This window comes from Carcharodon carcharias, chromosome 22 (assembly GCF_017639515.1).
Source record: "Carcharodon carcharias isolate sCarCar2 chromosome 22, sCarCar2.pri, whole genome shotgun sequence".
NCBI classification, from domain to species: domain Eukaryota; kingdom Metazoa; phylum Chordata; class Chondrichthyes; order Lamniformes; family Lamnidae; genus Carcharodon; species Carcharodon carcharias.
Genome location: NC_054488.1, coordinates 30667044 through 30680060, shown reverse-complemented (window position 1 = coordinate 30680060; position 13017 = coordinate 30667044). Strand labels below are relative to the sequence as shown.

General features: G+C 45.7%; 1 protein-coding gene across 1 annotated transcript in view; it reads right to left on the bottom strand.

Annotated features, from left to right (window-relative positions):
* Nucleotides 1-13017, bottom strand: part of acsf2 (acyl-CoA synthetase family member 2) — a 245048-nt gene that overhangs the window by 2419 nt on the left and 229612 nt on the right. The window contains exons 12-15 of the mRNA XM_041216824.1: nucleotides 12605-12756; nucleotides 10680-10821; nucleotides 4701-4811; nucleotides 2483-2551 (exon numbers count right to left, since the gene is read on the bottom strand). Of these exons, the coding sequence (XP_041072758.1) occupies nucleotides 2483-2551; nucleotides 4701-4811; nucleotides 10680-10821; nucleotides 12605-12756 (474 nt within the window). The remainder of the gene's footprint in view (nucleotides 1-2482; nucleotides 2552-4700; nucleotides 4812-10679; nucleotides 10822-12604; nucleotides 12757-13017) is intronic.

Below are 13017 nucleotides of genomic sequence, written 5' to 3'. Positions count from 1 at the left end.
ACTGTATTGGGGTTTGAGCACTGGGTCACTCAGATTGGGACATTGTATTGGGCTTTGAGCATTGAGTTCCAGAGTGAGACATTGTATTGGGGTTTGAGCACTGGGTCTCTCAGATTAGGACATTGTGTTGGGGTTTGAATACTGGGTCCCAGAGTGGGACATTGTGTTGGGGTTTGAATACTGGGTCCCAGAGTGTGACATTGTGTTGGGGTTTGAACACTGAGTCTCTCAGAGTGGGATATTGTGTTGGGGTCTGAGCACTGGGTTCCAGGATCAGACACTGTGTTGGGGTTTGAGCACTGGGTTCTAGAGTGGGACATTGTGTTGGGTTTGTGCACTGGGTCCCAGGGTGGGACATTGTGTTGAGGTTTCAGTACTGGATTCCAGAGTGGGACATTGTGTTGGGGTTTGACCTCTGGGTCTCTCAGGGTGGGGCATTGTGATGAGGTTTGCGCACTGGATTCCAGAGTGGTACATTGTGTTGGGGTTTGAACACTGGGTCCCAGAGTGGGATATTGTGTTGGGGTTTGGACACTGGGTCGCAGAGTGGGACATTGCGATGGGGTTTGAACACTGGGTCCCAGAGTGGGGCATTGTGTTGGGGTTTGAACACTGGTTATCTCAGAGTGGGACATTGTGTTAGGTTTCGAGCACTGGGCTCAGATTGGGAAATTGTGTTGCGGTTTGAACACTGGGTCCCAGAATGGGACATTGTGTTGGGGTTTGAACACTGGGTCCCAGAATGGGACATTGTGTTGGGGTTTGAACACTGGGTCCCAGAATGGGACATTGTGTTGGGGTTTGAACACTGGGTCCCAGAATGGGACATTGTGTTGGGGTTTGAACACTGGGTCCCAGAGTGGGACATTGTGTTGGGGTTTGAACACTGGGTCGCAGAGTGGGACATTGTGATGGGGTTTGAACACTGGGTCCCAGAGTGGGGCATTTTGTTGAGGTTTGAGTACTGGATTCCAGAGTGGTACATTGTGTTGGGGTTTGAGTACTGGATTCCAGAGTGGTACATTGTGTTGGGGTTTGAGCACTGGGTTCTAGAATGGGACATTGTGTTGGGTTTGTGCACTGGGTCCCAGGGTGGGACATTGTGTTGGGGTTTGAGCACTGGGTCTCTCAGAGTGGGACAATGTGTTGGGGTTTGACCTCTTGGTCTCTCAGGGTGGGGCACTGTGATGGGATTTGCGCACTGGATTCCAGAGTGGGGCATGGCGTTGGGGTTTGAACACTAGGTCCCAGAGTGGAACATTGTGTTGGGGTTTGAACACTGGGTCCCAGAATGGGACATTGTGTTGAGGTTTGAACACTGGGTCCCAGAATGGGACATTGTGTTGGGGTTTGAACACTGGGTCCCAGAATGGGACATTGTGTTGGGGTTTGAACACTGGGTCCCAGAATGGGACATTGTGTTGGGGTTTGAACACTGGGTCCCAGAATGGGACATTGTGTTGGGGTTTGAACACTGGGTCCCAGAATGGGGCACTGTGTCGAGGTTTGAACACTGGTTATCTTAGAGTGGGACATTGTGTTAGGTTTCGAGCACTGGGCTCAGATTGGGAAATTGTGTTGGGGTTTTAACACTGGGTCCCAGGTTGGGACATTGAGATGGGGTTTAAGCACTGGGTCTGTCAGGGTGTGAGGCTGTTTTGAGGTTTAAGAACTGGGTCCCAGGGTGGGGCATTGTGTTGGGGTTTGAGCACTGGATTCTAGAGTGGGGCATTGTGTTGGGTTTTTTGGTTTTGCAGGGCTTTTGAGTGTGGTTTCTTGTGGCGGGTGTATAGCGAATCATAGGGCAGTGGGAAACAGTATCATCACAACTTTGGCACTGAATCCAATTGTAGCTCCTGTCCTCTCTTAGCACCCTGGAAATGATCAGTGAACTCAGTAGAGATGATCAGACCTGGTCAAGTTCAGTTCCTCACAGCCTGAGCTATTGTAAAAATCCGTCATGTTCTGTTCTGTTCCCAGGGAAGGTCTAAATTCAAGTTTGACATATAAGATGCTTGGGCCATATTCAAGGTTGCCTTCCTATTGTTGCTCTCATAAAGTACCTTCTGTCATGCGTCCCAGAAGTTTAAAGTGGCTCTCCTACCCTTAACAATGCAGAAGGAAGGACGGGGGCACTTATATCAATTGGACCCAGCAGCCCACCCGAATGTCAGTATTCAGAACTACCAGTGTTACTAGCAAAATCTGGAGCCTTCACCTTCTGGCTCAGAGCTGAAAATACTGCTTCTGAGCTGAAAAGTAACTCCATAATAAATGCAACAAAAGTATTTTAGTTCCACCCATTAGTATATCATGGAATGAAATTACAGCATCAGCCTTGGAATCTTCACATTAATTTTAGAAGCCCGAACACAGGTAAATGTTTTCTATGTCCTGATGATGATATAAAGTATTCCTCTTTTACACTTTCAATTATCAGAAACTAATGTTGCTTTTTCAGGTTTACCGCTATTGTACATACCTTCCCACTGGGGGTCTGAGGGAATTCATCCAAAAACACTACATACCGCGGAATCTTGAAGTGGGAGATCTGTTAGGAGCAAAGAGATTGAACAGTTTCAAAATGTTACTTAAATTTTTCTCTCTGTTCTTCTCATTCACTCCAATCGCAAGACACCAATCCCTTCTCATTCACTCTCACCTAAATGCTCAGCACACTAGGTCATCAGCTTGTGCCCACGATCTACAATAATTAAAGCAAAATACTGCAGATGCTGGAAATCTGAAGAAGAGTCATATGGGCTCGAAATGTTAACTGTGTTTCTCTCTCCATGGATGCTACCAGACCTGCTGAGTTTTTCAAGCATTGTTTTTTTAATCCCACAATCTGCAAACTCCTGCTCTGCTGTTTGCTGGATTAACGTTGACTCTCTGTGTAAAGATGTGATCAGTTGGTGATTTACAACTCCATCCCAAAGAATAGAACGAGATCCAAACCATCCAAAGCTTTTCTGAGGAGGTGGCTTCTAACTTTATAGGGGACCAAATGTTTTGCAAATTTGAAAAGGAATGTGATAAATTCCCTGAGACACACAGCCAGCTGCAATCTCTCTGTTTGCAAAATCAATCGGAGAATTTAGGGTGATTTTGGTTTCCTACTTACCAATTTTAGTTGCTGTAAAAGTGTGCAGAATTTAATGTTCCTGATGCGGTTCCTGCTTACCAGTTGCTGAACTGATGGGAAACCCACATCGCTTCCACAGGGGAGGCCGGACCGAATTTGGTGCCTCTCAGACACTCAATGGGCCAGTACTGGGCCTTCTCTGCGATTTAGGACTGATGACAGAAATCCCACCCACCAAGAGCTGCCAGCCAATCAGAGGCTAGCAGCTCTCCATTGCCAGCAGCGCCACCAGGAGTGGTGCTAGCTGCTGCCAGTAATGCTGCAGGGATTTCATGTTGCTGGATCCATGGCCTCAGATTTATGAGGGTGGGGTGGGGTGGTGGGGAGGACCAGGGGTGACAGGAGGGAAGGTCATGGGGACAGGAGAGGTTGGAGGCTAGGGCAAAGGGTAGGTTTCACCGTCCCCACCTTCATGAAGCCAGAACCCTCTATTGAGCACAAAGTGCCTGGCAATGAGGTACTGACTAGCAGGCTGCTGGAAAAATTGACAGAGAGGCACGAGAAAGTCTCCCAGCTCTGATTTAACCCTTAAGCCACCACTAAATTCTGAAGAGCTCAAGGATAACTGATCTCAAATGGCTCATTAATGACATCCTGACAAGAGTGAACGAGTTCCCCACATGTAGTTTCTTGTGGTGGGTGTGTAACGAATCATAGGGCAGTGAGATCACATCTTGGCACTGAGGCCAATTGTAGCACCAGTCCTCTCCCAGCACTCTGGAGATGATCAGCGAACTCAGTAGAAATGATTTGGCCTGGTCCAGTTCAGTTCCTCACAGCTATCATAAATATCCAAATTCCCTGCGACTTAGCCACAGCAGGTTTTCCCACCACTGGGAGCTGACACACAGCCTCTCCTATGATCAAGTTGGCCCGGCCACCATATTTCCTGCCTCAACAAGCTGGATTAAATTCCACCCAAAGTGTCTTCAGTACCTTGACCTACATGCCAGACTCTCTGACCTGCTCTCCCACTGACGAGACTCTCAGCAGTAATACAGTCTCACAAAATCTACTCTAATAACTCTCTTGCCTGGATTTTCATGCCCCCCACATGAGCTTGGCATAGGGAGCATAAGGGGCCATAGTGGGTGAGTGGAAGAGCAAAACTTGGCATACGGGCCATGAGAGGCCATAGGGATGGGTGTGTGGGAGGCATGAAGGTGGAGAGAGAACGTGTGGAGGGTGAGGGGGTGAGGGGGTGAGGGATGAGGGCTGGAGGGCTTTTCTGTTCTTATTTTAACTAAATCCCATTACACCAAGGCGGCTTTTTGAACAGCCTGCTTCCACACCCGGCAGCCCCTATGGCTGCCTCCAAACCTTTTCCCAGCTCAGCTGGCCAGACTTCAGCCCGCACCTGTCCCTGGGCCTTTGCAGGCACGTTCTCCCAAAGCGGGCAGGCTAAGCCAGGAATTTCCCTGACTCCCAGTACCTGCTTCCAGGATGAAAATCCAGGCCTCTATGTCCATTGTAAATATAGTCCTAAAAGATGTTGCACAGGCCATTCTCTATAATGTTAATCTGATACATTATTTTGATCCACAAAGTCATGTACCTGTCCTTTACAGTAAGCTTTAAGCTCCTCAGCTGTGCAGTTCATCCCATCTGTCACTTTCACACAGGCACAGAGCTCCTCACCCATCTTGTTGTCATGAACTCCAATCACCTGCCAACAGAATATGGGAGTTAGCCCTCATCAGACCATCACAACTCCACCCCACACTCCCCAGCCCACCCTGCATCCTTGCCATCGACTCATTCTGAGCAAGAAGAACTTGAGAAGAATTATTAAAATGTATTCAAGAGAACATTTTTTAGCCAGTGTGTAGCAAACCCAACAAAAGGTTCTGGACTTAAAGATTTAGGGAATGAACGTGGACAGGTGGAAGGGGTATCGGTGGTGGAGTATTTTAGTAGTAATGATCATAATTAAGTTCAATTGAGAGTAGTTATGAGAAAGGATGAAGAAACTAAGGCCAGGATTTTCCAACCGTTGGGTGGGCTCGGCAGGAGGGGGCGGGGGCAGTCGCAGATCCGACTGCCGCCTGTGATCGGCTCTGCACCGCAATTTCACACGGGCAGGCCAATTAAGGCCCACCCTGTGTAGCGCTACCTGTGTGGGCGAGGGAAGGAGGGAGAGTCGGGTCCAGCGCTCTTTCACATATGTGTGCAAAAGAGCACTTCAATCTCCCTGAGTCATGAAGCTGCCTCAGGGAGACTGAAGCACTTTTTAAAAAAAAAATACAATAAAAATTTAATGAAACATGTCCCTTCACGTGACTGTGTCACATGAGATGGGACATGTTTTCATTTCTCAAAAAAAAGGTTTTTATTTAATTTGTAAAAGCTTTAGGAAACTTCATCCCGCTCGTGGATGAGGTTTCCTAAAGCTTGGCCTTTTCACCTGCCCGCCAACTGTAAGTATAAAATTCTGGCTAATTACCTGGTTAATAGCCTTAATAGGGCCTATCAATTATTGGCGGGTGCGCAGTTGACTTTGGTGCATGCCCGCTGAATGAAATAACATGCAACTTCATGATGACGTCAGGATGCACGCCCAACGTCATTGCACATCATTTAATATTCCGGCGTGTCAGGCGTGCACCCACACGATTAATGGAATATTCTGCCCAAAGAGTAAAAGTTTGAAATTGGTGAAAGGCCAATTTTACTAAGCTGAAATGTTATTTGACAAAAGTGGACTGCAAACAGCGACTTGAAGGTAAAACAGTGGGAGGCATTCAAGGATAGTGCAGAACAACTCAGAAAAGAGGTGAAACTCAGAAGTCTAGACCTCCCCTGGATGTCAGAGAGCACACAGGGGCACACAGAGATAGGCAAAAACGAACGCTTATGTCAGATGTCAATAGTTCAATACTGCAGAAAGTCTAGAGGAATAAAGATAGTGCACTGTCCCATCAAGCATTCCTGGGAAGGTACAACATGGGCTCAATACAGAATTAAGCTCCTTTTAAGTAACATGGAGTCCAATTCCATGGTGAGCGCAAGAATTTTAAGGATATTAAAGATTGATCTCTTTCTGAAATTTAGTTAAGTTTTGCATTTAGCATTTAACTTAACTGTAACCTTAAAGTGGGTGTGCAGTTGAGATCTGTTGCTTGCAATTCATGTACCATAAAGGAACTTCAGGACACGTCATGTGTCTTGGGGATCACATGTGTAGGAAGCGCCTCCACGTGCTTGCGCTCGAGCTCAGAGTTTCCAAGCTTGAGTGGCACGGTGGGGAATCAAAGAGGTTCTTGATTCATACGTTCCAGGAGGTGGCTACCCCACAGGTAGTGAGAGTTCCGGATAGGAAATGGGTGGCCATCCGGAAGAGAAGGAAGTACAGGAGTCTTCAGGGTGTGTACTGCTCTCAAACCCGTACTCAGCATTGCAGACTGGTGGGAATGACAACACCTTGAAAGAGTGCAATCCAGGCCATGGCACCAATGGGCAAGGGACTGCAGAGAAGGGAATAGCAAAGCATAGAAATACAGTTGTTATAGGAGATGCCACAGTTATAGTCTGACAGATTTTTCTATAACCGTCATTGGGAGTCCTGCATGGTGTGTTACTTCCCTGATGTAAAGGCCATAGTGGAGAGGGTGCAGAATGTTCTGCAGTGGGAAGAGAAGGAGCTAGAAATTGTGGTATATGTCAGTCACGACAAAATAGAGAGGGTAGGTATTGAGTTCCTACGGTCAGGCTTTCAGGAGGCAGGGAGGAAGTTAAAAATTAGGCCCACAAAGGTAGTAATCTCTCTTCAATGGCAGGATCTTCAGGTTGGCGAGTGGGGGCTTGCTGACGCATAAAATGACGCAGGATGATGGCCCCTATTGAGGCCATTGAGAAACTAATTAAAATCATTAATGGACCTGCCCATCCAACCTTAAGGTTGGCGGGCAGGCCGGGAGCACTGGCGGGCTTCAGAAAAAGCATCAAACCTCATCCATGGGCAGGATGAGGTTTCATGAGGGTATTTAAATTTTTAATAAAGGTTTCAGTTAAAGTTATGGACATGTTCCAACTCATGTAACAGTGTCACATGAGAGGACATGTCATGGAAATTTTCCTATCATTTTTATTGCAAATTTTAATTCAGAGCTGATCTCCCTGAGGCAGCTCTTAGCCTCAGGGAGATCAGTGCGCTCTTTCACGCACATGCACAAAAGAGCGCACTCCCGGCTGAGGGAATCCCTGCCCAGCCTGCACAGGGGACGCATAGCGCTTCCTGGCAGATGTCACGCTGGGCAGGCCTTAATTGGCCTGCCCATGTAAAATGGCAATGTGCCCCCGCCTGCATCCGCTCCCACACCTCCACCCCCCGCCCATAAGGGGAAAATTTTTCCCCAAGTTCCACCTGCCAATGAGAGTAGAAATAGGAATACAGGAAGGATAAATGTAAGGCTTGAGGCATGGTGCAGGAAGGAGGGCTTCAGATCTTTGGACATTGGGATATGTTCTAGGGCAGGAGGCACCTATTAAAAGGGAAGGGTTGCACGTCAACAGGACTAGGACCAATGTCCTCACCAGTGTGGTTTGCGAGGATTTAAACTAAATTAGCAGTGGGATGGGAATCAGCACATTGAGGAGAAAAGAGGAGGAAGGTGTTGAATAGTACTCGAGAAGGGAGTAGCGCTATATTAGATGGGAGCAGGCTGAGAAGGACTACCAAGGAATACAAAGACAGGTTTAGAATGCATGTATGCCAACACACAAAGTGTAGTGAAGAAGATTGGGGAGCTACAAGGAAAATAGCGAAGTGGGACTACAATGTCATGGCAGTAATGAAATATGGCTTAAAAATGGTGACAATAAGGATACAAGTGTTCATAAAAGATAGGGATGAAAAAAAGGGAGGTGGGGTAGCAGTACTGATTAGGGCAAAATTGTAGTATTGGAAAGAAAGGACGTCCTTGAGGGATAAGGACAAAATCCATATGGTTAGACTCCTCTAGAAAGAGGGCACCGATTTAAGGTGATTGGCAGAAGAAGGAATGGCAACATGAGGAAAAAGCACAGCAAGTGTTTAGGATTTAGAATACACTGCCTGAGATTGCAATGGGGGCAGATTCAATCATGGATTTCAAAAGTGATCTGGATAATTATCTGAAGATAAGAAAGTTTGTAGAGTTATGGGCAAGAGGTAGCGAAGTGGGTCTACACAAGATCTTTGTTGACTTTGCAGAGAGCCAGTATAGACATGACAAGCTGAATGGCTTCCTTCTGTCCTGTAACCATTCTATGATTCCATAGTTTGTGTAATTTCTCCTCATAATTTAACTCTCAGTGAGCAGCTATCATTCTAAGGCCAATATATCCTTCCTAAGATGTGGTGCCCAGAACTGCGCATAGAACTCTAGGTGGGGGCTAAGCAGGACTTTGTACAGCTGAAGCATGACTTCTACCCCCTTGTATTCTAGTCCTCCAGATATAGAGGCCAGCATTCCAATTAATCTTTTCGATTATCTTCTGTGCCTGTTCTTGACATTTTAATGACCTATGTGTCTGGACCAAATTTGGATATGCACTTTTGATCCCATTATTTAGCTCATTAATGAACATGATAAATAGTTGAGGTCCCAACATAGATCGTTGTGGAATTCTACTATTCACATGCTGCCTAAGAGAATACCTTCCCATTATCCCTACTTGCTCTCCTGCTGCTCAGGCAATATTCTAACCAGGTCAATAATTTACCATCAATTCCATGAGCTTTAAGTTTAGCGAACAGTATGTTATGAAGGATTTTATGAAATGCCTTCTGGAAGTCCATCTGAACATCCATAGACATTCCTCTCGTTAGCCTCTTCAAAATGCTCACAGGTTGGTCAGGCCTGACCTAACCATCACAAATCAATGCCTGCTCTCTCTGATCGGCTGAAAATTTTTAAGGTGTTCGTTATCCTAATCTTAATTACAGACTCTCCCAATTTCCCAACTACAGATATTAGGCTAACTGGTCTATAATACCCTGGTTAAATTTCTTAAACAGCAAAGTAACAAGTGCAATTTTTCAATCTAAAGGAACAGTTCAAAAGAACTTTCTCTAGTCTCTCTATTTAACTTTATACCTAGTACCACTCCAGTAAACCTCCAGCCTTCCTGAAGTATGGTGCCTAAAATTGACACAATACTCTAACTAAGGCCCAATCAATAAATTAGAAAGTTTTAACACAAATTCCTTGCTTTGTACTTTGTCTCTATTCATCAAGCCATGATCCCAAATGCTTTTTAACAGCTTGTCTGTGAACCCCTAGATCTCTCTGTTCCTGTACCCCTTTAAAAATGTACCATTCAGTTCATATTGCCCCTCCTCTCCTCATTCTTCTTGCCAAAGTGCATCACTTTGATCATCTACAGGGCACAAGTCAGGAGTGTGATGGAATACTTTCCACTTGCCTGGATGAGTGTAGCTCCAACAAAACTCAAGGAGCTTGACACCATCCAGAACAAAGCAGCCCACATGATCAGGACCCCACCCACCTCCTTAAACATTCACACCCTCCACCACTAACGCACAGTGGCTACAGTGTGTACTGTCTACAAGATGTACTACAGGACCTTCCAAACCTGCAAGCCTCTACCACCTAATAGGGCAGCAGTGCACGAGAACACCACTACCTGCAAGTTCCCTTCCAACTCACACACCATCCTGATTTGGAGCTTTATCACTGTTTCTTCATTGTCACTGGGTCAAGAACCTGGAACACCCTCCCTAACAGGACTGCGGTGTACCTACACTAAATGCTGTAGCAGCTCAAGAAGGCAGTTTAACACCACTTCCTCAAGGGCAATTAGGGCTGGGCAATAAATGCTGGCCTTAGCAGTGATGCTCACATCCCATGAATGTATACAAAAACAGTGCTCTGCATTAACTTTCATTTGCTACTTGTCTGCCTATTTTACCAGCCTGCTTATGTTCCCCTGACTATCACAGGTTGGTCAGGCCTCACCTAATTTACTATCCACCTCATTGTTTGCTACGTTTCCAAGCTTTGTGTCGGCTGTAAACTTTGAAATGAGCCCCCCGTACCCAAGTCCAGATCATTAATATATTTAAAAAAGATCAGTGATACAAATACCAAATCCTGGGAACACCACTGTATACTTTCCTCCAGTCTGAAAGACAACCATGCACCACTACACTGTTTCCTGTCACTTAGCCAATTTTGTATCCACACTTCCACCGTCCTTTTAATTCCATGAACTTCAATTTTAACAAGTCTATTCTGTAGTACTTTATTTAATGCGTTTTTAAAGTCCATACAAACAACACCAACCACACTGCCTTTATCAACACTCTAATGTTTAATCAAAGAACTCAATCATGTTAGTTAAACACAATTTGCCTTTAATACATCCCTGCTGGTTCTCAGTTTTTAAACCATGTTTTCCATGAGGTAATTAATTTTGTCCCATTGATAATACTACTCCTCCACTCATATAGTCAGTGGCCCAACCTGTGAGAGTTGCTGCCAGTGGGTATACAATGCCTCCATTAGTACAGTCTGTAGTTCCAGTCACTTACCTGGACTTCATGTACTTTGGGATGTGTGTGCAGAAATTCTTCTACTTCTGTGGGGTAAATGTTCTCTCCTCCACGGATGATCATGTCTTTGCATCGACCGACAATCCGACAGTAACCATATGGGTCGAGTGTGGCAATATCACTGGAAGTACAGAACCATTTAGTTAACATTGCTTATCCAAATCTGACCTAAAATCATCAGCAATCAGTTTGACTGCTGGCTTTCTGTGGGGCAATGAACTACAGGAGAGTGGGGGCTATTGTCTTTCCCTTGGTAAAGTCAATGTGTGTTTGAGTCACATGGAACATGATGCCTCAGCTTTACTTCTTGGTCAGGGCTCAGTTGACTGTTCTCAGCCATGGTGAGTTTACTAATGCTACAACTGACTTCAGTATTCCTAAAGGGACATCTCAGTAGAGGTCAATGTCTTAATTAAATAAATGATGCAGGGGGAAATGACAATAACAAGGTTAGTGGATAACCAGAGATCATCAAATATCTGGGACTAAGTTACAGGCTGGAATCTAAATGAGGGTTTTGGGTAATATCATAAATGATATCACAACATTTAATAAGTGTTTAGATGAGCACTTGAAATGCCATAGCATACGGGCCAAGTGCTGGAAAATAGGATTAGAATAGATAGGTGCTTGATGGCTGGCATAGACACAATGGGCCGAAGGGCCTGTTTCTGCGCTGTATAACTCTATGACTCTATGACAGGGTTTCTATCTCTGGCACTTGCAATGATGGTGATGAGAGGGTATGTTCCAAATGCACACTTTATTTACAAGTCAAGGACTGCACACATACTCACTGCTCCCCAGCTCTCAGTTACTGGTGTTGAGCGCATGTATGTACATATGCAGATTCTTGCTTAGCCTATATTCCAGAAGACTCTGCACTTGGAATAAATTAGCTCAATCTGCTTCTCCACATTCATCTCAACATACATTTCTCTGTTGCTGGGTTTTGCTTGATAAAGCCCCTATTTTATTGGACAGAACTTTTCCGTCGGCGAGCTGGGGGCGGGGCCCACTCACCGATGTGAAAATGACATGGATGACGTTGGGAGGAACCCCCGGTGTCATCCCGCCCCATTTAAATATTCAGGAAGGCAGGCGGACAGTGCGATCAGCTGTCCGCCCGCCAACCTGTCAATAGCCAATTAAGGCCATTGACAGGATAATTAAGATAATTAAAGGCCCTGTCCGTCAAACCTTAAGGCTGGCGGGCAGGCCAGGAGCCCCAGCGGGCTTCTGAAAAAACATGAAACCTCATCCACTGGCGGCGGAATGAGGTTTCATGTCTGTTTTAAAAAACTTTAATAAAGTTTTAGTGATATTTATTAACATGTCCCATCTCGTGTGACATTGTCACATAAGGGGGACATGTTAATAATTTTTTTATTGTTCTATTTTTGAAGTTTGGAACACTGTTAGTGATCTCCCTGAGGCAGCACTTAGTCTCAGAGAGATGTGCGCTCTTTCGCGTGCATGCGTGAGAGAGCGCACTCTGACAGTTGGGGAATTCCTCCCCCCCCCCCCCCCCCCCCCCCCACTGTACAGGAAGTGTATAGCCTTAATTGGCCCTGCCACTTAAAATGGCGGCGGGGCCCATTTCGGTGGCGGCGATTGGCTGCCTGCCCGCCGCCAAGCCAGTGAGGCCTGCCCAGGGCAGGGGCAAAATTCTGCCCATCATGTTCAAAGTGCTTTATATAGACAGGTTATGGTTGTTGTTACCCAGTGTCCACCTCTGTCCAAAGTCCTGGATATCAAGCATTATAGGCCAAGACCGAGACTAAACATGAACTCTGTGATTAACCTGGTCTGAATAACTTGGTATCACAACAGGCTGGCTGACTGTTCATTCAACCATCCAGGAACTCTCAATACCTACTGCAAGCCAGGCAGAATTGACTCACCCTGTTTTATACCAGCCGTTGGCTGTGATACATTCTTTTGTCTTTTCTGGTTCATCCCAGTATCCCAACATAACGTTGTATCCGCGGATCCACAGCTCCCCCGGTGTGTTCAAAGGAAGGAGTTCCTCAGTTTGGGGATTCACAACTTTAGCCTGTAACACAGGTTAGAATGCCATGATATAAGGCCAGAGGAGTAGTATGTGGCAATCTCCCCTAAATGAATATCTGAATTTCACATGTGTTTTTTAGAGCAAGGAATTTGCTTTCATGCATTGCCTAAATCCTTGTGTTGCCAATCTTCTAGGATTGGGCTGGACATTTAAGGAATTGAAGATTAATCTCTAGGACACAGCTGCGAGCAATCACAAAGAAATTTTTGTTTCCCTTTTCATCCTTTTGTATGTTAAAAACAT